The sequence below is a fragment of the Phalangium opilio genome, unplaced genomic scaffold (assembly GCF_054372755.1).
Source record: "Phalangium opilio isolate 3A_F unplaced genomic scaffold, DU_Popi_V2 ptg000528l_1, whole genome shotgun sequence".
NCBI lineage: Eukaryota > Metazoa > Arthropoda > Arachnida > Opiliones > Phalangiidae > Phalangium > Phalangium opilio.
Genome location: NW_028324242.1, coordinates 647,372 through 673,340, shown reverse-complemented (window position 1 = coordinate 673,340; position 25,969 = coordinate 647,372). Strand labels below are relative to the sequence as shown.

The window sequence follows — 25,969 nt, the reverse complement described above, 5'->3', positions numbered from 1 at the left end:
AATGCCATTTTTTTTATAATATACTTCGCTCAACATTTGGCATGCTATCTTTTTGTTTTAATTATCTGAATATATTCAGATCACATCACCATTTTTTTTAAAGTAAACTCGGCTGTTACTTTTGCAAAGAAAAAATTTTTGTATATTTTTTCTGGTGAGCTTTTGTATTGTATTTTGATATATATATATAGCAAGACTCAAGTGATTTCAAGATAGCAATAATTATTTTTTTTGGTTGTATTATCGAACATAATTCACAGTCATTATCGGTTAGTTAATTGTTTTCTTTAATTAAATAAATTAAGTAATAGTTTAAATTTAAATTTAGTCTCTCGTAACGCTTCATTCATTTGAATAGAGATATTTAGACACGTCTTGCCTTTTTTGGGGGAGGGTTTGAATTATTTAACCAGAGATTAAAATGCCTCGAATGATTATTAATTAAATTTAATTTGCATTAAAGCTTCACTGCATTTGGAGTAAAGAAGCGGCGGGGGGCGGAGCTTTGTTTAACGCCGGGGGCGGAGCTTATTTACGTGTTATTGGGGGTCCCGCTTTTAGATCTCAGCGATATATTCATTTCAGATTGAATGAAGCCGTTTTCAATTTTAATTAGAGATGACAAACACGAACCGATACCGATATTTACTCACTATGATCTAAAACCCGATACTTCAACCGATACCGGGTATTTTTAGTAGTACAGAGTCATTTACATATGTATATAAAATACTAGGAAATAATTATAGAGTAATTTCATGAATTATACTAAAATGTATAGAGGCAATTTCAAAATAATGTCACGGCTTATTGACATTCATAGAAATGTATTATCACCGTCAATACATTACTAAAAGTTTCATGTAGCGCCATGTAAAGAATTTAAACCAGTATCGGTTTAGTATCGTATTAGACCAACCGATATGATATTATCGGGAAACCGCGAGTATCGGTTCATCCCTAATTTTAATATACAAAAGTTAGGGAACCTAATAAAAAGCGTGGAGGCGTAGGAAACAATGTTTCCCTGGCCCTATAGGCCGCGACTTCATTCAATGTAGGAGGAGTTAAAACGCTTTGAAAAAGTGCCAGTGTTATTTTGGCTCGGAAACTGAGCCGCCGCCATCTTGTTCACTTGCCACGTACTTTGCGAGAGAAATTTCGTTTCTTTAGGGTTAAAAACTTGTTCTAATCAATATTTTTAGGGTGGAAGAAAGACTCCATTTGATTTTTTTAGATATTTTTCGTGCATTTTGCCATCTTAACAATATTCTACAACTTTGCGCAATTGCAGCTAATTCTAATTAATTTAATTAATTAAATCTAACTATATAACTACTCTATTATATAATAGGTAAAAAGTAGAAAAGATTAGTAAAGTAGTAATAGACGCTTACTGTTAAACGAAATAATTTTATATATATATTATATTATATAATATCTAAATATATTATATAATATAATTTGATAGTTAACTAATTTCATATTTATGAAACTTTTGAGAGTTGATAATTCAGTTAACAGTAAGCGTATTACAACGTTTAAGTAACGTAACGGATATAAGTATGTTCTACGCATTTGGAAACCTTTTTTTCACCATTTAATTCCAATTAAATCCGTTATTTTTAAAGAAATAATTTACTCAATTACGAAAATAGGTATTCCAAATGATATTCTCATACTTACGGCTATCACGTTACTTATAATACTACCGTAATGTTATACCTTTGTACAGCAACACCTAAAATTACGATTTATAATAATTTTCTACAAAATTTCTACCAAATGAAAGTGTTTCTTATTATAATATATTTTTAGTAACAGTTCGAGGCATTTTTTTTGTAAGAGAATCTGGTTTTAGGAGAAAAAAAAGGCAAGCTCGTAATAAATTAAGTCGAATGACTGTGAAATATTCTAGCAAGCATTAAAATATCTATTTATATTAAGGCAATATATTGAAAAAAAAAAAAGAATTTGATTCATGCACGAACTGTTAATATTGGATTTTTTCAAAAATAAAAAAATTCCAATTTGATTATAGCAGCGACGTGGCTTTTGAGGCGGGAAATTATTTTGCATAGTTGGAAAAGAAGAAACAATAGCCATCTTCTTAAAGGGAGGGTGAAGTAGAAAATAAAGTGATTTTCTATCGATTCTTCTACTAATTAAGACCAGTCTGCATAGTCAAACATTTAGGAAATACCAGTTCCGAATGATTTTAAAATTCAAATTAGGTTCAGATTTTAAGGATAATTTTAAAGAAGGACCTCCGACCAATCGCGTAACGCCCTGCCTTTTTATTAACAAAATTCTCGTGGCACGTGCTCCATGGCGAATGAAATTTATCGCGAGATTTGATAGAATTCGCGCGCGACGTCATAATCGTGGCGCGAGACATGGCGCGTGCCACGAGAATTTTGTTAATAAAAAGGCAGGGCGTTACGCGATTGGTCGGAGGTCCTTCTTTAAAATTATCCTTAAAATCTGAACCTAATTTGAATTTTAAAATCATTCGGAACTGGTATTTCCTAAATGTTTGACTATGCAGACTGGTCTTATAATTAGTAGAAGAATCGATAAAAAATCACTTGATTTTCCACTTCACCCTCCCTTTAATTAGGGACTTTTTGTAACTTCTCGTATGTTTTTTTAATCGTGCGTTGATCATTTTTGTTAAAGCAAGCCAAATTATGCTTCAGAATAAAAATGTGGTGAATTTGGGGGGAAAAAAATTTGGTTAAAAAAAGACGTTTTCACGTTGAAAATTTTCGCAGTGATTCATAGATTTACAAAACACGTACGTAGATCTTTCGATTCAAGGCAAAAAAATTATCTTGGGCTTGATTTTGATAACTCTTTTTTTTTGTATAATTGAATTGAATGATAACATAATAATACGGCCGATTTTTTTTTTCATTTTATAATCTCATACCTGTACTGCGTTACCGCATGCTGTAATCCAACGAAATTATAGCAGCAACATTTACCAAAATAATCGTAAAATAAAAATAATAATAATTTTCGTCGATTTTTTTTTGGATAATTTAAAACATTTCATAATACGATTTTTCTCGAAATTTTAAACTTTGACCCCTGAGAGACGTTCGAAAATTCGGATTATTGGGGTTTGATTTATAGCGTCGGGGGATTTTTGAGATCGAGGGGGTTTTTTATGTATTAGTATGAAATCATAATGGATTAAAAAAAAATTGAAAAATCGTTTGGTGAAAAACTGTTGAACTGTTAAACTAATAAATACCGTATGAAATCATAATTAAAATTAATTTGTTAGTTGACTTAAATTAATTTGATGGTGAAAAATTAAGTATTTTTCTCCCAACAAAATATTTCGTTTTGTGGTTGTCGAAAAAACACTAAAAAAAATCGTTTAACACAAGCATGCAACGGCCTACCCACAACATTTGAATATTTATAAAACTAATTTCTCGGTTTATTTTTAATCATAATTACGACTAGGGAAATATCCAATGGGCTTAGAGGTCACGTCAACATCGACCAATAGTCCAGTTCTTGTAAAAAACAGCCCCCGACCAATAATGAGTTTATAATAGGATTAGAAATAAACTAAACTAATTTTATAATGACGCGATTAGTCTTCTTAAATTTAAGTATCCATATTAAATTGATGCAACGACTAATTTTAATCGATATTTCAATCTTAATTCAATTAAATGCCCTTTTAATGAAGTTTTTATCCAGAAAGGGATAATAGAGGAAGGTGGACACCAGGGATAGATTTAATTTTAGAAGCGGGAATGGAGAACAGAGTAATCTAAGCAAGCGTCAAAGTCCCGGACGGACCCCCGTTTAACGGGACGGGGGGGGGGAGTGAAAGAAGAGGCGGCGGGTCATAGCGACAGAGGTAAAAAGGAATTACGTCACTATTTTTCGCCGTCCCCCGTCAGCAACGTCATCAAAACGTACTTTAAGTGAGCCAATAAGATAATTTAAACTTTTCGTTACGCGCTGGAGGAAAGGGGGGGGGGGCTCTATACTGGGTGGTCTATGAGTCGGACTGAAGTAAATACTAACCGTTCTCCATTCCTACTTCTAAAATTAAATCTATCCCCGAGGACACTCTGTAATCTCTTAATGCTTTAGTAACCTCTCTCCAAATGTTCCGTGTAGAATCACGTTACAATTACCCCGCTTTGTGGTGGTACACTTCCGCTTTTTCTTATCCCGACAACAACTTAATTGCAAAGTGTATTTTAAAGTTTGTTAATTATTATTGTAATTAAAATATTGAAACCTAAATTAATTTCTTTGAAGAATTAAATATATTTACTCGATTTGAAGTAGACGCGTAAAGCTTGATGTGACAAGTATTTTAAACTCATTATTGGCGCGGGGAACAGTTTTTTAAATTTCTACACACTAATATATATGATAAGTATTTAGGTCTTTCGTAAACGCTAATTACGTAATAATCGATTTAAAGAAAAAGAAACAATTAAAACGCTTAAATTTCTCCTTTTCGTATATATTTGGCCTAAATTATATAATATAGATTATTATTATATCGGTAGCGTAGTACAGTATTCGTTTTTATATTTCAATTATCTGACCCTCTATCTGGACAGATCTGGACTAAATTAGCCTCTTCCGCTCTTCATTCACTGATTGTAAAACTTAAAGGCGCCTTCGTTAGAATTTTTGGTAGCGTTACAAAAATTCAACGGGGGAAAAAATGGGTGGTTTCAAGCGGGGCGGGGCTACTTGTTCATCACTGAAAAAAACACCACTACTACTCTACTACAAAACCAAAATACTAGCTTCTTTCCAAAAAATAAACGGAGATTGTACGTCTGGTTTGTGTTATTCTACGAAGGCACGTTTAAGAGCATTGCAGCATTACACAAAAATTGTAATTTTCCTTTAATAATAATAATAATAATAACGGGATTTGCGTTTTTTTTTTTTAAATTGTTTTTTTTTTTCAAAATTTTTTTTTTTCTTTTCAAAAACTTTTTTTTTTTTTTTTTTTTGTTAATAGAAAATTTTGGGAGCCAAAAAGTGAGTGAAAAATTTGTGTGCGTGATCCAAAAATTTGCGAATGCTTTTTTTTTTGGTTTTTGTGACCAGCGAATTATTTCGGTTTTTCATTTTAAAATGCCCATTGTGTGTTGGTTATAAAAAACATTTTGTGGTACGTAATATATATATTTATAATATATATTTTCAAAAAATTAAAGGACCAAAAAAGTAGAGATAGGCGTGCAAAAAAAACCACCACCACCACCGAGAAACATGCACTTCGCGAACGGACGAATTTCTCACCCTTTTTTTAATTTAATTTCAACAATTAAAAAAACTCCGGCATGCGCTAATTAATCGATTACTCGTAACAATTTTTCATTAAAAATTAATTGATCGAAATAAAAAACTAATAAATATTTATACGTAAAAACCAATTAAATAAAATGATAATTAAAAAGAAGACGATTTAATTAATTAAAAAAAAAGAGTTTGTCAAATCAAACTTACCTTCATCATCAACAGAAGGGTATTGAGCACAATGAGCACCATTATAAAATACTCAAAAGGAGTGGATACAACTATCTTCCAGATTTTGTATTTGACGCTATCTTTGTTCTTTGGCATATACCTTTGGAGGGGTTTGGCTTGGATCGCGAAGTCAATGCAAGACTTCTGCAAATTAACCAAACCCGACAACAAAAAACACGCATTAGCCTTCCTTTCATAAATTACGTTATTACGTAATTCCCCCCCCCCACCCCCAAACCCTTCCTGAAAAGAATGATGTTGTTAGCTCGCCTAGAACATTTTCAAGGGGGAATAATGGTGTGGAAGTAATCAGGGGTGTGCGGGTACCCGACCCGAAACATATTTTTTAGGACCCGAATGGGTAACTCGAGTCCCAATTTTAAGCCTTAGCAAATCCCCGCGGGTTCAGTTCATGACGGGTTACCGCGCGCGTGTTTCAATACTTCTGCCTTTCATAATTAAATAATTTAATTTTAACGAGTTATTAATTAATTAATATTGAATTTAATGAATGACACTATGGGGGATAATGGCTCGGCTTTGAAATCTAGCTTTTAATTGGACTGTACAATGAAAAACAAAGACCCGAATTGGATTTTTGGGGATTTTGCAGCTCAGATCCCCCCCAGACGGGCAATTGAGAATAGGAGCCGATACCCGCGGCGGCGGCGGCGGGTAAACATTTTCTATTACCCAACGAAGTTTACCACCCGACACCCCCAAAAATCTGGATCCGCCGCACATCCCAGGAAATAATGGTGTGGAAGAGCCGCGATATTAATAGGAATTAAGGGTTTCGATCTTACCTGGTTTTTATCTAGTTCTCCTTCTTCTAGCTCCTTTTCGCCTTGCTCTTGGAAGGTAATGATGATTAAGGCCACGAAGATGTTGACGAAAAAGAATGGGAACACGATAAAGAATACGACGTAGAAAATAGCCATTTCAATTCTGAAATGCGGAAGGGGTCCCATGTCTTCAAACGTCGAGTCCATGGAGCTCTGAAGCACCCTGCCAATGAAGATAAACCAGACAACAAGGGTCAACGAGAAGAGGGGGGTCAAGGAAATGAGGGGGGGGGAGACTCACATTGGCCAGCCCTCGCCAGTTTGAACCGTAAAGAGCGTCAGCATAGCGGCTATCACATTGTCATAATGGAAAGATCGTTTGAGCCACTCCCTCTTTTGCACAGTGGGCGGCCTGTTGTTGTCTTTAAAGACGAAGAATTCACCCCTGCGAAAAGAAAATTGGCCGAGGGGTCGGACGTTTGTCAAAATCCCGTACACTTCGTTTGAAATTTGTTTAAAATTTCTCTCGAAAATCTCGAAATCCCGAAATCTCACGTCAAAATCTAAAAATCTTAAAATCTCACGTCAAAATCTAGAAATCCCAAAATCACTACCTTAAAATCTAGAAATCCCGAAATCTTAACGTAAAATCCCGAAAACTCATCCTAAAATATCAAAATCAGAAAATCCCGAAATCCCTATTTTAAAATCTGAAAATCCCGAAATCCCTATTTTAAAATCTGAAAATCCCGAAATCCCTATTTTAAAATCTGAAAATCCCGAAATCTTCACCTAAAATCCCGAAATCTCACATTAAAATCTAGAAATCCCGAAATCTCATCCTAAAATATCAAAATCAGAAAATCTCCTCGAAATCCGAAAATCTCCTTCAAAATCCCGAAATCTCCTTCAAAATCCCGAAATCTCCTTCACAATCCCGAAATCTCCTTCAAAATCTGAAAATCTTGTTCCAAAGCCCGAAATCTCCTTCAAAATCAGAAAATCGCGTACAAAATCTGAAAATCTCCTTTAAAATCCCGAAATCTTAAAATCTTAGACTAAATTTCCAGATTTCTAAAATCTGAGTCAGAATCTCAAAATCTTTGTCAAAATCTTGAAATCTCAAAATCCCGTACACTAAAATGCCGAACGTCCGACCCCTCTTATAATTCAGCTTCTAATTAAGAGCGCGCACGCGCCGTTGCACCACCGGACAAAACATTGGACACTTCAAAAAGGCACTACAATAATTATAAAGCGAAAGATTGGACATACTGGCAAGAGTCCTTGTCGAGTTTCGACTCGTCGGTGCAGTAGAAAAATTTCCCGTTGAAGAGTTGCACGGCGATAACGGCGAAGATGAATTGAAATAGTAAATACACGATGAGGATGTTGATGACGTTCTTTAACGAAGTTACTACGCAATCGAACACGGCCTGGAATGGAATTACGTAACGTACCACAAGAATAAACCCAATTCCAGTTGAAAACAAACAAAAAGACGCCATGGGAATACTGACTTTAAGTTTAGGTACTCTTTTTATCGTTTTCAGCGGTCTCAACACACGAAGAACCCTGAGAGATTTAATGGTACTAAGATTCTGACCGGTGCTGCTCTTACTGCAATATCAAGCCGCCTCGGTTATTAGCAAAACTGATCGTTAAAAAGCCGATATTAATCGTACTTACTCGAAGGCGAAGGCAACGAGTGCGCAGATGACTACTACGGAGTCTAACAAGTTCCATAGATCTCTACAGTACGAACCGGGATGAAGGATGATACCCTGATCTACAATCTGCCCCGCGAAATGAAGAACGCGTTCAGTACAGTTAGCCTTGGCTCTCGCGTAGAGGAGGAGGAGGAGGAAGAGGAGGGGGGAGGAAGAAGAGGAGGAGGAGGAGAAGAAAGGAGGAGGGAAGGAGGAAGAGGAGGAGGGGAGGAGGAGAAAGGAGTAGGGTAGGAGGAAGGGAGGAGAAAGGTGGAGGGGAGGAAGAGGAGAAAGAGGAGGAGGGGAGGAGGAAGGGAGGAGGAAGGGAGGAGGAGAAAGAGGAGGAGGGGAGGAGGAGGGGGAGGAAGAAGAGGAGGAGGAGGAGAAGAAAGGAGGAGGGAAGGAGGAAGAGGAGGAGGGGAGGAGGAGAAAGGAGTAGGGTAGGAGGAAGGGAGGAGAAAGGTGGAGGGGAGGAAGAGGAGGAGAAAGAGGAGGAGGGGAGGAGGAAGGGAGGAGGAAGGGAGGAGGAGAAAGAGGAGGAGGGGAGGAGGAGGAGAAAGGAGGAGGAGAAAGAGGAGGAGGGGAGGAGGAAGGGAGGAGGAGGGGAGGAGGAAGATGAGGAGAAAGAGGAGGAGGGGAGGAGGAGGGGAGGAGAAAGGTGGAGGGGAGGAGGAAGGGAGGAGGAAGGGAGGAGGAAGGGAGGAGGAGAAAGGAGTAGGAAGAGGAGGAGAAAAAGGAGGAGGAAGAAGGGGAGGGAAGGAGGAAGAGGAGGGAAGGAGGAGGGGAGGAGGAGAAAGGAGTAGGAAGAGGAGGAGAAAGAGGAGGAGAAAGAGGAGGAGGGGAGGAGGAGGAGGGGAGGATAAGAAAGGAGGAGACGTACTTTTAGAATCATTTCTACGGTAAAGACCCCAGTAAAGGCGTAGTCGAAATAGTTGAGGATTTTGTTACTATCAGACTCTTCCTGAACAGGGTCTTCCGCGGCCAAAGTTATACTACTTAGAGAAATGATGATCATGATGAACAAATCGAAATAACGAAGATTGACTATGTAATGCGCGGCGCGTCGAATTCTGAAATTAAAACGAGTTGTCGCGTCGTCGGAAGATCGAAACGAACGATTTCTCGATGTCAAAACTCACGGATTAGTTGACGTGAAGATAAACATGGAGGAATATGGCAGCATTGGTTTGGGTCCCGTTATATCGTCGTCTCGATTAATGTCTTCCCGCGGAGCTTCTTCATGAGAAGAAAACGAAACTAACTCAATGCAACGCTCTCTGAAAATATCTAAATCTACTTGGCATTCTCTACTGGCCTAGGGAACTAAGTACACGGGTCTAAAGCTATAATATATCTCTATCCTATAGTCAAATTCGAAACGTACTTCTCCTTTTTTTGCCTGATTATATTGAAAGTATTAGTTACAAAGTATTAGTCGATTGGTAGCTGAACCATTCTACTCTACTTAAATTAAGCAACTCCTTTTTAGCCACATCGTAGTATACGGGAATCGAACCCGGGTCGCTGACGCTGTAGTAAGACATTCTACCACCGAGCCATAGATACTTAATAGAAACCGCGAGGTTTTATCGTTTAGTTTTATCTCTAAAATGTCGGGGTGATGTGGGGTGGGGTACCTCTTAATCTGTGGGGTCGGATACTTTTGAATTTTTATCTGTGGGGTCGGATACTTATGAATTTGTATTCACTCATACGATGTGGCTACTATTACGAGCCCTTGGGCCGTCTTGTTTCAATTTACGTTAAGGTCGCTTCGAAACTAAAATGAGGGACACTTACCATCCTCAGAAAGATCTTCGCGAGATGGCGTCGTTCTATTCAACGTAATATCTAACGACTTTTCTTGGCTCCCTTTCCAATTTTCTTTGTCCCCGCTAAAATATTGCAAATGGACAATGACTTAGCGGCAAAAATTGGCTCTTTGATTCGAGCAGGGCCGGATTAAGCAATTTGGCACCCGGAACGCTTTCCTCAATTAATTGGCCCCTTTTTACTCGATCCCCAAGTTTTTAGTATGGTTGGAACGGGGGAGAAATTGGACTATAACATACTCAAAGGACATCCCCGTATCTCTACTAGAACCAGAGTTATAGGCCTCCAAAGTTGGGTGTAATGTTAATCCTATGGAGGGGGGTTTGTTTACGTTTTGCTTAATATCTCGGCCCCTGTTTGTCGTAGCCCCAAGTTTTTAGTATCGTTGGATGGGGGACGAATAGGACTATAACATACTCAAAGGACATCCCCTTATCTCTAGTAGAACCAGAGTTATAGGCCTCCAAAGTTGGGTGTAATGCTATTCCTATGGAGGGGTTTGATTGTTTACGTTTTGCTTAATTACTTGGCCCCTATTTACTCGATCCCCAAGTTTTTAGTATGGTTGGATGGGGAACTCAACGCCCGGGGGCCAGTACCCCCCCCCCCCTTTAATCCGGCCCTGAATTATTGGAGTGGAATTAAGAATTTCGGGAGGAGGAGACTTACTAATTGAAATTCTTCTCCCCATCGGGGTTATTCTGAGGAGAAGGCGGGCAAATGTTGACCTGGGGTGGGTCGGCGTTTAGTTCGGCGATCTCCTTGGCAATTTCTTCCTTATTCCTCTCAGCTTCCTCTTCTTCGGCAGCGGTTAATTCTTGCGCGTTAGCTAAGTTGTCTACGGCGATGGCCAAGAACACGTTCAACAGCGTATCTTCGAGAAGACGGTCAAGGAAAAAATAGGCCTAACAAGATGGACGGACGCGTCCCGAAGAATAACACGCCACAAAGGATACAATTACCAAACAACACTAGGATGATAAAGTACAGACTGTAAATCATTCCGCCATGTATACCACCTTGGGATTCGATCCCTTTATACATGACTTCGTTCCAATCTTCTCCAGTCAAGATCTAAAGAGAAAGAATAGTGTCGCTACACACGATGCGACGCGCGGTTCAGTTCAGTTCAGTTGGCGTACCTGAAATACAGTGAGCAAGGCAATTGGAAATGTGTTGAAATTAGCCGGAGGAGTTCCATCCTCAAAGTTGAAGCTATAAATCCAGAGAGAGATGTCACGAATTGAAGTTAATGGAATGTAATTAAAATAAAATTAATTAGGAAAGGAAGAAGACTAACGCCCCGCCGAAGAGTTGCATTCCTAGGAGTGCGAAAATGAGAATGAAGAGAAAGAGTAGAAATAGAAGGCTGATGATGGATCTCATACTGCTTAATAATGAAATGACTAAATTTCTTAACGAAGACCAATACCTAATTAAAGTAGCCAGGAAGATAGTGGTTAATTAAAGGAAATACGTCATTTAACAAGTTGACTCTTACTTGGTGACTTTGAAAATTCTGAGTAACCTCAGAGCTCTCAACACGGAAAGACCGAAAGATTCGTCTTTAATCGCTGTCCAAATTACTTCAAATATACTCCCCATAATAACCTGGAAACCGAGGATCATTTTAAATTTAATTTTAATTAAGTTTAATTAAATAAAATAAGTTTAAATTAAAAGAATACTGACTACGCAGTCGAAACGATTGAAGGAAGATTCGAAGTAAATGCGAGGCCCCAAGGCGTAGGCCTTAATAAACATTTCAAAGATGAAAAGACCCAAAAATACAAATTCTGCATAGACTGCGGGGGCGGGCGGCAGAAAAAATTAATTAATTAACAGCGATGATACTTAATTGCAATGATGAGAGAGTAAATAATTACATAAAAAATCCGTCAGCCAGGGGGGCTGTTGATAATGTTCTACAGCGACGCACGCGGTATTTAAAAATACAAGTACAATGACACTCCAATAAAATATTTGAGTTTTTATGACGTGACGAATGACGAATCTGAGAATCATAATTACAAACAAAATGAATCGTGGTTTTTCACCCTTACGACTGAACGGCCAATGGGAATGGCCGCAACAAGATACTGACCTACACCTCTTCTCTACTCTCCAGAACGCTTTACAAGCTCCTTTGTTCTTGACTTTCGCTTTTAAGTAGGAAGCCCTGGCAAAACCTACGATTCGGAACAAGGGGTCAGAAGCGAGGACACTTTGGCCGCGAAAGGATTCGGAACGTGTCCGATAGAGACAGAGAAGTGGACAGCCTCGACCTAGAGATTCTACCACTCGCTAAGGACACGGCGGGCGGAGGGATACACGACAGCGAACTAGAGACACGTTTAGAGGGCAAAAAAGCGTAGAACGGGAGAAAAGTCTACTTGCTATTGTTATTGGCTACAAAACTCGAAAAACTACGATCGGTAGAGAGCGCGATGGAGAATGAAGAGAAATAGGGAGACAGTTTCGTTTTTCTAAACTAAAGAATTAGTGGCTACGCTATAGAGGAAGAAAACTCAGATACTGGTACGTTAATTGGAAGAGCCACACCCCCCAAGCCCCCCCCCCCGGGGAAACGGTTCTTATAATTAAAACACGGACGGAGACGTAGCGAGTGAATAAAAATTTGAAATTTTATTGAATATTTTGCGTGAGTGCGAACGAGGCTTTTGCGAAGTGTTTCATTTTGCATTGCTTAATATTAAAATCGTGATAATATTAAATCGTGATTCGTGAGACATTGTGATCATTCGCGCGAAAATAAATTGAATATTCCTTAAAAATTCTGTCGCGTATAACGGAGCTTTATATTACTGTTGAATATTACCAGAAGGGAATAAGAGAGAAGGGAGACATTAGGGCCTGCTATGGTAACGGGAGTCCGACCAACCTCAAGAAAAGCGCGCAAGTACACAGCTTTTAACCAATTTACGGCAAAAATAGTTCTTTAAGTTCTCCGCGTGGTATCAGGCGGCCTATTTAATAGTCTGCTAGATTTTCATTCTGCAAAGGCTTAGGGCTGTCGATGTTTCGTTCTCGTGTAATTATAACCTTAAGTATGTATTTTATTGAAACTAATTTTGATTTTTTAATATTAATTCAACGATTAAAGCCATTTAATATAGACTAATGGCACCCCGTGTTATTTCCCCATAGAGCTTAATACAGTCGAAGGTAGAGGGCTGCCATTACCCTATTTTTATCTCCTTCAATGTAAACTACTTTTTATACGTCAAACCCCCCCCCCCTTATCTGACGTCACAGCTACGACAGAAGTTAGATAGCAGCCAATCAGTGAAGGGTAGTTGATTTGAGGTTAGTAAGACTGTTGTTACGAGTGTAAAGCATTATGGAGATATAAAGTGTGTCCCTTCTCTCTTATTCCCTTCTGATATTACTGTTAATATAAAATTGCCCTAAAATTTGATGACTCGATACGACTCCGTCAAAGAATGATTAAGAAATATATAAAACTATATAATAATATTTAGGGGTTAGAGCGTGGATATTGTCGTTGTCGGGAGAGACGGTGGTGCCTGTACCTTTCAGTCTAACCTTCTTAGTTGTCACTGGTGAAAGGGAGGAAGAATGTTTTGTGCATCACATTGGCCAACAATTTTATATATGTTTCAGACATGCCGGATTTTATATTTTGGAATAAGAGTCGAGAGCACATGAAAAAAAGAGAAACAGAATAAAGTAAGAGAATTGAAAAATAAGTGCGTTTTACTTCTTTTTTTGATTCCAAATAAATCTTGAATCGTTAATTATATCTTCAGCAATTCCAAATAAGATATAACATTCAGAAAAATTTCGCTTACAATTTGGAACAGATAATTATCGTTGAAATTAATTAATTATCGTTTAAATTCCGCTTAAACTAATTAATTATCGTTTAAATTTCGATTATATCAAAAAAATCTATGTAGAAATGAGAAATGCGCGGCTATATCGTGTCTGTTCCACCTTGTAATTCTTATTAAACGTTTTAAAAGGCAAATATTAAGACATTTAAGGCTGATGGTTTGTAAAAGCGTTACGTCTTTGTCGCTAAATTGTAGCCACTATAGACTTAATACATTCAGGGCCGTCGAGAGGGTGGGGCCCGGCCCGGGACGCGTTTAGGGCTCTGTCAAAGGGGAGGGGCGCGATTTGGGGGCCCACAACCTCTCTGGAAGGCCCCGGGCAGGGACGCGTTTAGGGCTCTCTCAAAGGGGGGGCCCCACAACCTCTCTGGAAGGCCCCGGGCAGGGACGCGTTTAGGGCTCTCTCAAAGGGGGGCCCACAACCTCTCTGGAAGGCCCCGGGCAGGGACGCGTTTAGGGCTCTCTCAAAGGGGAGGGGCGCGATTTGGGGGCCCACAAACCCTCTGGAAGGCCCCGAATACAGTGTCAAACAAACGTCAGCCTTAAAAATGCCAAAAAAACACATGTTAGCAACATAATCGGTTTTAAAGCACGGAATCAGTTTATGTTCTCTGTTTTTTGCCAATTATATTATACGGAAGCGGCAGCGGCAGCAAAAATGAGCTGAAGCAGCAACTGCAAGCGGGGAATTTTTTCACACTGCGATTCACAAATGAATTAAAAACTTAAAAATTTCAAAGACGTATATATTAATATGCAGCTCGATATTCAATTGGCTCCAATATAGGAAATTAAACATTGAACCAATTTTGGGTTTTGCGCGCAAATTAATCTCCAATAAACGTTCGGGAGTCGGAACAGAGCTCCGATGTTTTCAAAAAAAACGTCATGAAAAAAGTGCAAAAACTTATTTTTTCAAAATATTGGAATTTCAAAGTTTCGCCAACGATTTAATAATGTTTTAATTAACTTTTGAAAGAAGTATATAATGTTAGTGTTCTGATCCGTAGTTACGATTAACTTTTGTTACTTTAAACCGCTCGTTTCAAAATGGCTGACTCTAAACCAGGAATAACTTTAATTTTAGAAGTGGGAATGGAGAACAGACTCGTAATCTGGGTGCGCGCGCGTCAAAGTCCCGGACCCCCCTTCCACGGGACGGAGGGGTATGAAAGAAGAGGCGGGAGGGTCATAGCGACAGAGGTAAAAAGGAATTACGTCACTATTTTTCGCCGCCGTCTCCTTCAGCAACGTCATCAAAACGTAGTTGAAGTGAGCAGCCAATAAGATAATTTAAAATTTTCGTTACGTGTTGGAGGGAGGGGGCTATATACTGGGTGGGGGGGCTATGAGTCGGAATAACTGAAGTAAATACTAACCGTTCTCCATTCCTACTTCTAAAATTAAATCTATTCCTGTCTAAACTTAGTGTATTTCGACTCCATTATATTTAACCAAGGATAACGGTTGTGTTCAGATATAGAATCATGTGTTTTAGAGTGAAAAATTGTCAAAAAAAGTGTATTGTGAGAAAAAGTGTATTGTCAAGTGTATTGAGCAAAAATGTATGTTTATATATTGAAAAAATTTATCCGATGGTGCTTGGTAACGATACCAAATGATCTCATGCATAATTTTGCGAAAAGCCAAAAAATTATGGGTTTTAAAAAATTTAATATCTTGGAAAAAGGCAATGGGACTCGGACATTAAAACACACACCTTGATAATCAGGTAAAATCAGGTAAAAGACATTTGACAATGGGAAAGCTAAACCCCTTAACAAAAATTTAGCGGAGAAAAAAATCATTTTTGGTTCAAAACTTGGTCTGTTTATCTGTTTTGGGGATTTTCAAAAAAAAAAAAAAAATACTGAATCTTTTCCTTTTTTCAAAACGTTTAAAATAAAAATCAAGCCCGCGTATTTGTTATCCAGGGTTGCCACGGAATTTTCAGAACCAAATTCCCTGACTTTGCTGAAATTTTTAAAATTCCCTGACTTTTTGGGCCCATTTTTAAATTCCCTGACTTTTTGGGCCCATTTTTAAAATTCCCTGACTTTTTGGGCCCATTTTTAAAATTCCCTGACTTTTTGGGCCCATTTTTAAAATTCCCTGACTTTGCTGAAATTTTTAAAATTCCCTGACTTTTTGGGCCCATTTTTAAAATTCCCTGACTTTGCTGAAATTTTTAAAATTCCCTGACCTTTTGGGCCCATTTTTAAAATTCCCTGACCTTTTGGGCCCATTTTTAAAATTCCCTGACTTTGCTGAAATTTTTAAAATTCCCTGACTTTGCTGAAATTTTTAAAATTCCCTGACTTTGCTGAAATTTTTAAAATTCCCTGACTTTGCTGAAATTTTTAAAATTCCCTGACTTTGCTGAAATTTTTAAAATTCCCTGACTTTGCTGAAATTTTTAAAATTCCCTGACTTTGCTGAAATTTTTAAAATTCCCTGACTTTGCTGAAATTTTTAAAATTCCCTGACTTTTCCTTGACTTTGGTGAAATTTTTAAAATTCCCTGACTTTTCCCTGAGCTTTTGGGCCCATTTTTAAATTCCCTGACTTTTGCAGGTTTTCCAGGTACTGTGGCAACCCTGTTATCGGTAAGCGCCATCTATTTTCTACTAACATCGAAGCTTATTTAAGGCTCATTTAGCGTTTAGTGATTTTTGTAAAATCTACGGGCGACGAATGCCAATTTCTCTATATTATTTATAAGGCGAACACAATTGTATACTATATATGTATGTATGTATATAGCGCGCTAAATTAACTCTTATTAAAAATGTAACAAAATTCGCCGTAAAAAAGAACTACCTACATTGCTCAGTGTCGGTCTTTTCTTGAGCTGCAACAAAGTATAGGATCATGAAGAAAAACCGGTCACTCGCAAACTGACCATTCAGTAACAAAATGTCCAAAAAACTTAGTACGAAATGACAACGAATTTTTTTTAAAGCAAAGGGAATATAAAAGTCCCGCGGTAAATTCGTTACAGTAAAAAAAACCCCCAAAATACGACGTTCAAATTTTAGAAATTTAATACCACCAGAAGTAAGTTAAGGGACTAGAAGTAAAGAGCTCTAGCATTGGTAGTAGTCAAGGTCTGTATATGCGCAAAAAATTGCACTGGGTAGTAGTTAGATTCTGGCACTAGTGAACAAATTTGAGAGGATTTTATTCGCCGCCGCTTCCATCGCGCCTACACTAGAGAGAAAACAGGGTTGGTCGAGTTCCATAAACATTTCCTACCCCCGTTCCCCTCAACCTAAAGCCGCGGAACACGGACGAAGCGGGTGCTTGAATCTAGTTCGGCCCCCGTCTACCGCCGCGAGCGTCTCCCGTTTTGGAGGGAAAATTCAGAAACCGCTACCAAGGGCCAACCATTAGTGTCTTTAAAAAATATTCACTTTCGCCGAGTGAAGACTTTGGGGTTAGCTCAGTACTTCTAGTCCCTTATCTTACTTCCGTTAATACCAAATAGCCCTTAGTGTCCCTTCTCGAGCATTTTGTGAGCGACTAAACGCCGGTGTAAGTGAAGTGCCACCGCGGCGATCGGTGAAGGTTGAAAGCGTGCGCGTACCACGTGTCAGCAACAACTTGCTCAATTTTTACGTCGTATTAAGAAGATATAACACTTTCGGAAACTTATTCAGGCTTTTAATAGAAACCTTATTGTCCTACTTCCGAAGATACGCGCGGGTTGTCCCGAGGGGTCGGTCATTCATGAAATCCCGTACGCTACCCGTGAAATCCAATTTAGCGAAATCAAATAAAAAATCCGAAATCAGCAGCCGAATCACGAAATCAGTAAAGAAATCATAAAATCAGTAAAAAAAAAATCACAAAACCAGAAGGGAAATCACGAAATCAGAAGGGAAATCACGAAATCAGTAAAGAAATTGTGAAATCCATTACAAAATTCACGAAATCCAACGAAATCAAAAGAAATCACAAAATCCGACGAAATTACGGGGAAAATCTCAAAATCCGAGGAAATCACGCGAAAAACCTCAAAATCCAACGAAATAAAGGGAAATATCGCAAAATCAGTCGAAATCACGGTAAAAATAGCAAAAACCGACGGAATCACGGGAAAAATCTCAAAATTCGATGAAATCCATTGGATTTTATCGAATTCTGAAATCAAACAAAATCCGACGAAATCAAATTGGATTTCGAAATCCCGTAGACTTTTTCCTAAACGTCCGACCCCTCGGATTGTCCTACGTAGTTTCCTTCCTTCTTCGTTACTTCCGAATATAGGCGCGGGAAATTTACTTTCCCTTTGACTTATGTCCTGATATCTCGTTCTTAACCCTACACGTAGGCCCTAAATATTTTTGTTTAATCCAATTGGTTAGGATTCAACTAAACAAGAACCTGCACGGCGATATGTAGGTACTGGACTGGGAAAAATATATGCCGATCCGATTTTGTTTTCAATTTCTATAATTCTTCTCTAGTTTTAGGTTCAATATTAATTTTAAAGGTGTCTTAAGTTAAAACCCCTAAAACCAGTGAGTGACAAAGAACGGAAGAAAAAACCATAGGTTTGACGAAGAAATAAATATCTTTTAACAATTTGAGGAGAAATTTGAACGAAAGAAGAAGAAGGGAGTAAAAATATTTGGGCTTACCCTCGTCTTCAACTTCCTCCTCTTCTTCTTCGTCCGTGCTTTTACTATGCATGCTTTTTAACTTTTTGCGTTTAGCCGCGGCTCGCCTCCTCGCTGTAAACGACAAACAAGAATACAGGAAAGAATTAGGCCTAGTTAAAAGGGTTAAGGGTGAAGAAGGAACATTGCAAGTCATTGGTATCATCCAGGGTGTTCATATGTACAACTTTTGGAAAACAAATTTCCCCGAGATTTCCAGGTTTTTCCCGTATATGGAGTATCCTATGGAGCAAATGTTAACGAAGGAGGAGGTGGGGCAAATAGGACCATAACATTCTCAAAGGACATCCCCGTATCTCTAGTAGAACCAGAGTTATGAGCCTCCAAAGTTGGGTGTAATGTTAATCCTATGGAGGGGGGTGTGTTTACGAACATTTTGCTTAATTACTCGGCCCCTGTTTGTCGCAAATTTCCCTGATTTCCCTGAATTTCACTAAAAATTCTAAATTTCCCTGAGGTTTTTGTCAACTATTTCCCAGATTTTACAAGGTTATCCCTGTTTTCCCTGAGGTTTGTACGAACCCTGAAGGGAATCTTACCTTCTATTATGTGCATTTTTTCTTCCTCCGTCGTTCTTTCCTCCGCCAATATCACCTCCTCTGAAATATTTGAACAATTACGTCGTTAGGAAAGTCATGGTCAAATATAGTAACCATTGGTGAAGCGGCGTTAGCCTAGACGGACGACGTTACGAGATGGACAATAGAGTTGACAATACGTACCCGCCTTACATATCCATTCGACGTAGCCATTGAGTTCTCTCTCCAGCTGTTGCTGTCGACGGAGCTTCAAAAAGGCCTGGCGGTTTTCTACACGTTCTCTCTCCTTCGCAAACTCACTGCGTGATAAAATGACGTCAGGCCATGACGCGGCGGTGACGCTTCTTAGAGATACTTACCCGCTAAGAACACCGAGTACTAAGTTGAGCATAAAAAATGATCCCAAAATGATGAGAGGTACAAAATATATCCAATTAAAGGTACTTCCTAACGCGTCATTTGTCTGCCAAATGAGAAACGCAATGCGATTGAAAGGCTTTATAATGGCGGCGGCGTTACGCGATGGGATGGAGGAGCTAGGACTAGTCGCCGCCGGAAGTGGACGCGCGTGGTGGTACGACTTACCCAATATAAAATGGCCGTCCACCCTTCCATAGTAATACACTGGAAAACGGTAAGCATGGCGAAAAAAATATTGTCGAAGCCCGTTATGCCATAATTCGGACCGATCCAGCCCTCTTCGCATATCGAGTACGTATCGTTACAAGTGTAACTTCCAATCGGCGCTTTATCCGGGTTGTCCGTTTTGTAGCACGGAGTCTCTTGCTCGCCCTCCGTGATTATTTCCGCTGAGAAAATTCACACCACACACACCCCCCCATCTTAGAGCCCACTTTTAAATTCGACTACCTTTCATACGTTCACCGAGTAGTTCGTATCGCGATTCGAATTGCCTAGTGAATGAAGATTGCGGTTTCCAACTACAACCATCATTCCAGCAAGTCGAAGGTCAGAACAGTAACCCGTGAACGGATGAAAAGGTAGTCGAATTTAATGGGTATTTATTTTGTTCGCGTTTGTCGCGTTGAACGACGCGAAATACCTGTATCTACGCTACTGTAACAAGTTTTATGAAGAGCACCACTGTAAAATTCAAGGCCAATAATTGCAAATATAACAATGGCGAACAACACCAGAAGCCCGATTTGAAGCAACGGCGCCATCGCCTTGATGATGGACTTCAATACTACTTGAAGACCTGCAAACGCCCCGCCCCAAACAAACGTCGAATTAGTCGCCTGTGAAAACGCGTCTCAACATAGAGGCAGGCAGGCAATAAGCGTTTTAGGAGCGAGGTGCGTGCTTCGAGAACTACTTTTATCAACAACGGACAAGTAACGTGCGGGTTTCGAAAGAAGATACGCCGCGCGATAGTTAGGCCTGGCACAGTTAGTTATTCGGCGTTGTCGCGGCGAGTTGAACTAGGACTTACTTGGAATTCCAGAGACCAACTTGAGCGGTCTCAATACCCTTATCGCCCGTAACGTTCTCAAATCTACGCCTAAATCCTCTGGCACTACGAACGTAATAAACCTGCGAGAAGGACACGCGGGAAAGAAGAAGAAGAAAGAAAAGAATGCCACTAATGCTACAGAAAAACGTTTTAAAAGCCTACTTCTACTTCTACTACTACTACTACTAAATAGAACTAGAAAGTACACGATTGAAAAATTATCTACTATACTACGATTATTAATAGTGATTGTGTTCTAAGAAGAATACTACGAAGATGTTAGTTATAGACTCTAGGCAGTATATCTACATCTACAGTCATCTACAAACCGCTTCGGGGATACTACTACGTCTATCGGACTAGGACGAATGCGAATCTGATCTGCTCTGCTGAGGTCCATTCATTTTGAAAAGGAAATTCAAAAGGATTTCCACCACTATATTCTACATTTCATCAAATTGTAGCGACAGATGGAGGAAAGATTAAAATTGGGGTGAATGGGCGGGCGAAGGGTAAAAGGTCACGATAAGCCTTTCATGAGAATCTATATCGAGTGATGACCCCGTATTAACTACGCCAGCATTTATAATTTCGCGATAAATATATAAATATCTTAAAGGAGTGACTTCAAAATTTTGGCCTAAAATTAATTTGATTTTCTAAGATTTTCTACTTGTACTACAAAATACAAAAGAACTATACCTCGTACGTAATCTACAGTGATTTGAAAACCCAAAAACGGGTTTCAAATAACAAATAACAAAATCTATCTACAGAATTTTCTACTTTTTCTATGACGGGTTCTTCCAATAGTAATCAATTCTATAGAATAGGGAGACAGAGAGGGGGGGGGGGTTCGGGGGCCGGTCACAACTGGTCATCGGTGACTTACTTGGCGTTCGAGAAACTAGTTTCAATGGACGTAATACTCTGAAGGACCTCAGCATTCGTAAATCTAAATTTTCCCCACCTTGACTCGTTACGGTTATGTTCATTATCCTGAAAAGATTCAGAAACCTTTCTTTTTTGGGAAATTTCAAAATTCGGGAAAAATATAGAATCCTTCTTTTCATTGGGACCATCTACTGACGTCGTGAAAATGGTTAAAATACTCGGTTTGCAATGGCAATATGGCAAAAAACCTATATTCCGGCAATATTAACAAAATTGAAGGTCCATTCACACTGATAACAATTATGATAATAATCTATGAAGGGATTCCCACACTAAGCCTGTGGCTTGTTTACAGGTGGGTCCCTTTAAATTGCGTAGAGGGGTGCAGGGGCTAACCTACAGCGCCCTATACTAACTATTACCGTTAACCTCTGCAAGTTTTAATGAAAAGGAGAAAGCGGGTTAGACCGCGGAGGAAAACTCCTTTAACAAGTGGGGAGAGAACTTGCAAACTCTACGCGGAAGGATTTGTATTTAACGCCTAATTTAGTTGGTGAGAATTCGTTAGTATCGTTCACGATACAATATTTAACGAGTAAAATTCGGCCGAGAATATTTTAGTTTAAGAGAATGAAGGCGTAACTTACCCTGTCACTACTACAACAAAATCCATCATATTCCAGATATTCCTTAAGTAGGCTCCGCTGTGTAGTATAAATCCTAAAGCTAGAATTTTCAACAAAGCTTCTACGCAGAAAATCCCTAGAAAGTAGGGCTCTGTCTTTTCCTAAAAAAACGCAACCAAAACGGAAGAAAAAGTTATTTTTCCTTTTCAAAGTAATAAATGCAAACTTACTAATTGCTGCGCAAGTGGAGTTCTATCCTGATTCGGTAGATGCTCCTCTAGGGCGAGAACTATACAGTTGGCAATGATAGTGAGCAAAACCGCGTATTCAAACGGAGTGCGAATGCCGTTAAGGATAGTAAAGTAATATCAGAAGGGGATAATAGAAGAAGGATGACACTCTGTATCCTCCCTTTGCATTAGTTATGTAACGTCATTCTTCCCAGGCTCCCCCTTTTAGTTTGCTTTCCCGCTCATCAAACTACAAATGGGCATCGCACCGTAAGGTGAATTCAATAATTTTTTGGCACTAAATCCCCAGCAATCATCCCACAAACCTTGATTGTCTTGACGTGGGACAAAACGCACAAGCGCATGCGTCTTGCCAAATATTTAAACGCTAATAGATATAGCAATGATGAGGGGGAACTATTTATCGTGTATGTGATTCGGTTTAGTAACCTTGCTCTAAGTGTTCCGATGTTGGGAAGAGTGACGTTACACTCACCCAGCTTTGTGGTACACTTCTCTCAAAGAGAAGTATTATTTACTTCTGGTAATATTCATTTCAATTACTAATTTCATTTAATGATATTTTTTGGCTACGCGAGTGTTAACGAGTTATTGCATTTTGTTCATCTTGAATAAATGTTAACTTAATCGCTCGCGTTGTAGTTTCTTAAATTATATACCTGTCAAAGTCAGGGCCGAAAATAAGCGCGGGACACTGGACATTGTCCAATAAAATTTTAAAATGTCCCATAATGTTTTTAAAAACTAAGGGGGTCACTGGACATTTAGACCAATACATTTTCCGAAGTTTTGATAGCTTGACTATGAAGATGCGACACTATTTACGCGCAAGCCAGTGGACAGTGGACAATGTCCAATAAATTTTCCAGTCAAATAGGAAATTTTTCTTATTTCCAGCCCTGGTCAAAGTCCTGCCTGACTAACTGACAATTAGAATGTACCGACGGGCAACTCAAGTTTGCCTTCGCGGTAATATATTTATAGACATATTTCAAGTTTTATTTTCACATAGTATAGATAGGCATAGGCCTAATATGTTTTTTTTTCACTGGTTATTGTATAAAGTATATTACTAAACCCAATTAGAGAATGCTGGTCATCCGTTTACTTCGACTAGAGCACCCATAAACGTGTCAGAGAAAAAATATATCGAAAGCCATAAGCGTCGAAAAGAGTGAGAAGCGAGCTAGGGTCAACAAAAAAAATTAGGTATGTTCCCGATCCAAAGGAAAGGAAAAAAAAAAGCCGGGAGAGAGAAGAGATCACCCCTCGCTATAGGAGAGAGAATGAATGAACTTTACCGTCTCTATGGAAACCACACACGCCTGCAATACGGTATCGATTTCTTCCTAATAGCCTCAACGAATCTACAAAAGTGGGGGAGCCCTGGAAATAAGGTGAAGGAGCCAACACCACGCACCGAACAGGCCAAGATGAAAAACCAAGGCGAAAAAAAGTAGAAAATGTCCCATAAAGGTAACGAGTATTAGTTGTAAAAACTGTGACAAGTGGGATGGCTGTACGACCCCCTATATGGCGGACTCTAAAGCTCGTTACGACACATCGTCGCAATCGGATAATGATAACTTAACTCGCTTTTTGGGGGATTCTTTCGGCTTAAGCGAACACTTTATGAAATTTAAGACGCTTACGAAGAATGTTCTATTTTTTCACACTCTCTTCATTCATACGTGTGATGATTAGGCCTAACCCGTGGGAATCGATCCTAAGAAGAAAATGATCGAATGTTAAGCAATTTGAAAATGATTTTACTAATTCCATCACTTTAAAATAACGCGGATATTTCAATACTCGATATTTCCGCGAAAAACACTGACGCGTATACTTTTTTATAAAAAAGCTTTCAAAGAAATTGCCTCTTTTAATCCATCGAACAAAAATTGCATCTGGTAAATTCCATTATGAAATAATAGACGGTTTCGGAAATTACCTACGGAGAAAGCAACATACAGGGGCTAAGCCGACAAAGGGGTAACCCGCCTCAGGCCAAGAATCAGCGCGAGTTGGCTAGCACCCCTCGAGTCGTTTATCGAACTCGGGCTCCATCTGGAGTCGCTTCTCGGCGCGATTACGAATACCCCAATGGTAGTCTTGCCCCTGTGTGTTGCTCTGAAATGATCTAAACATTTTATCTTTCTCGAGTTTAACTAAAATAGTTGTAATAGCTAATAGTTGTAATAGCTAAGATGACGGGTTACGTATAATTCCAAATGTTACGTAAAAATAGCGAGCAGCGAGAATCAGCAATGGCGGATAAAGGCCCGGGGCTTTTGAATTGGTCCCCATTAAAGGGGGCACGGCACCCGCCCCGGCTACAGCCGTGGATGGATTGATAGAAAAGCGGGAGAATTTGAGGAAGATAGATGCGGGTTCATCGAGGCGCAATAAGCTAATCTCATCTGACGGCTGAGCGCTTACTTTCAAAGTCATTCTGGCGTCACTTTATCTATACAGGGAGACTCGGAGAGGCAAGGACCCCATTGGCTACAGCGCCCCTTCAAATCTCGTACCCAAGTACACTCCAAACGTTTCGGGCAGAATTATATAAATAAATATTCAATGGATCGTAAAACAATCAATATGAATAGAAAAATATTTAGCGGACTGAAATTACTTAACAAGCATTTAAAATCGTCAATTTTGAACTGCATTTCATTTGCATGTTTTTCGCAGAATTTTTCTTTTCATTTTAAGCACAACAAAACTACCTATAATGAATTTCTATTTAAAGCAATTGTCTCTAAGAAGAGAGTATCGCGGTTTTCAAGGCTTACTTCCGAAACCTGCCCCTTGTTTTATTCATTCCAGCTATTAGAGCTAGTGCACGAGAAGCGATAAGGATATAGCGAAGTTAGCGAGTTTGAAGAACTAAAGGAAATTAATTCCGATAAGCGGCGGTGGATTATCTGATTAAACGAGCGAAGCAATGATAGTGTATATTCGGTTAGTCCTGCAGGGAGTGAGATCGGGGTTTTTTCCCTCGTAATATCGACCTTGTTCATTGGTGGCCCAGAGCATGCGTCAGCTTCTCAAAGACCATTACCATAATAAGTTTTTACTCCGATTACTGGAGTTACTCGTATTGACCAGGCGGGGACCAACTAATTACTCGCGACTAACCTAGAAGGTGTAATTTCTCTCGGCCTTAAGACTAAGGTTATATTGGTAGATACGAGAAATTGCGTTTATTACAAACGGAAATCTTCGAAGCTTTACATTTTATTTTTATTAAGAAACAGTACCGCAAACAGGGGCCGGGCAATTAAGCAAAATGTTCAAAAACATACCCCCCCCCCATAGGAATAGCATTACACTAAACTTTGGAGGCTCGTAACTCTTGTTCTACTAGAAACACGGGGAGTATGTTATAGTCCTATTTGCCCCCCATCCAACCATACTAAAAACTTAGGGCTACGACAAACAGGGGCCGAGTAATTAAGCGAAATGTACAAAAACATGCCTTAGGAATAGCATCACATCCAACTTTGGAGGCTCGTAACTCTGGTTCTACTAGAGATACGGGGATGCCATTTGAGTATGTTATAGTCCCATTTGCCCCCCATCCAACCATACTTAAAACTTGGGGTTGCGTCAAACAGGTTTCGAGTAATTAAGCAAAATGTTCGTCAACTTATGGTATCGTCTCACTTATTGTTATTATGTTACTTATGATTTTTAACACTGAACTTTGAAGGCCCATAACTCTTGTTCTATTAGAGATACGGGCATCTCCTTTGAATATGTTATA

General features: G+C 39.1%; 1 protein-coding gene across 20 annotated transcripts in view; it reads right to left on the bottom strand.

Moving 5' to 3' along the window:
• The window catches only part of cac (calcium voltage-gated channel subunit cacophony), a 151,679-nt gene that overhangs the window by 30,566 nt on the left and 95,144 nt on the right, over positions 1 to 25,969 (bottom strand). For 12 of the 20 annotated variants that reach the window (XR_016379743.1, XM_089861926.1, XM_089861935.1 and 9 more), the window contains 29 exons: positions 22,180 to 22,286; positions 21,971 to 22,110; positions 21,322 to 21,428; positions 20,019 to 20,174; positions 19,541 to 19,764; positions 19,315 to 19,418; positions 19,139 to 19,254; positions 18,956 to 19,015; positions 18,378 to 18,470; positions 16,559 to 16,585; positions 13,411 to 13,437; positions 11,961 to 12,045; positions 11,743 to 11,870; positions 11,549 to 11,661; positions 11,358 to 11,467; positions 11,157 to 11,288; positions 10,999 to 11,071; positions 10,813 to 10,930; positions 10,526 to 10,730; positions 9,824 to 9,918; positions 9,408 to 9,422; positions 9,163 to 9,259; positions 8,904 to 9,093; positions 8,004 to 8,110; positions 7,835 to 7,934; positions 7,590 to 7,750; positions 6,616 to 6,759; positions 6,336 to 6,537; positions 5,509 to 5,673 (listed from right to left, as the gene is read on the bottom strand). Coding sequence is in view for 19 of the 20 variants with exons in the window: in XM_089861926.1 (XP_089718052.1) it covers positions 5,509 to 5,673; positions 6,336 to 6,537; positions 6,616 to 6,759; positions 7,590 to 7,750; positions 7,835 to 7,934; positions 8,004 to 8,110; positions 8,904 to 9,093; positions 9,163 to 9,259; positions 9,408 to 9,422; positions 9,824 to 9,918; positions 10,526 to 10,730; positions 10,813 to 10,930; positions 10,999 to 11,071; positions 11,157 to 11,288; positions 11,358 to 11,467; positions 11,549 to 11,661; positions 11,743 to 11,870; positions 11,961 to 12,045; positions 13,411 to 13,437; positions 16,559 to 16,585; positions 18,378 to 18,470; positions 18,956 to 19,015; positions 19,139 to 19,254; positions 19,315 to 19,418; positions 19,541 to 19,764; positions 20,019 to 20,174; positions 21,322 to 21,428; positions 21,971 to 22,110; positions 22,180 to 22,286 (3,401 nt within the window). In the remaining variant the exon portion in view is untranslated. Of the gene's footprint in view, positions 1 to 5,508; positions 5,674 to 6,335; positions 6,538 to 6,615; positions 6,760 to 7,589; positions 7,751 to 7,834; positions 7,935 to 8,003; positions 8,111 to 8,903; positions 9,094 to 9,162; positions 9,260 to 9,407; positions 9,423 to 9,823; positions 9,919 to 10,525; positions 10,731 to 10,812; positions 10,931 to 10,998; positions 11,072 to 11,156; positions 11,289 to 11,357; positions 11,468 to 11,548; positions 11,662 to 11,742; positions 11,871 to 11,960; positions 12,046 to 13,410; positions 13,438 to 16,558; positions 16,586 to 18,377; positions 18,471 to 18,955; positions 19,016 to 19,138; positions 19,255 to 19,314; positions 19,419 to 19,540; positions 19,765 to 20,018; positions 20,175 to 20,408; positions 20,510 to 21,321; positions 21,429 to 21,970; positions 22,111 to 22,179; positions 22,287 to 25,969 lie in introns of those variants that run through there. The other 8 variants (XM_089861934.1, XM_089861939.1, XM_089861927.1 and 5 more) reach the window with 7 other exon arrangements.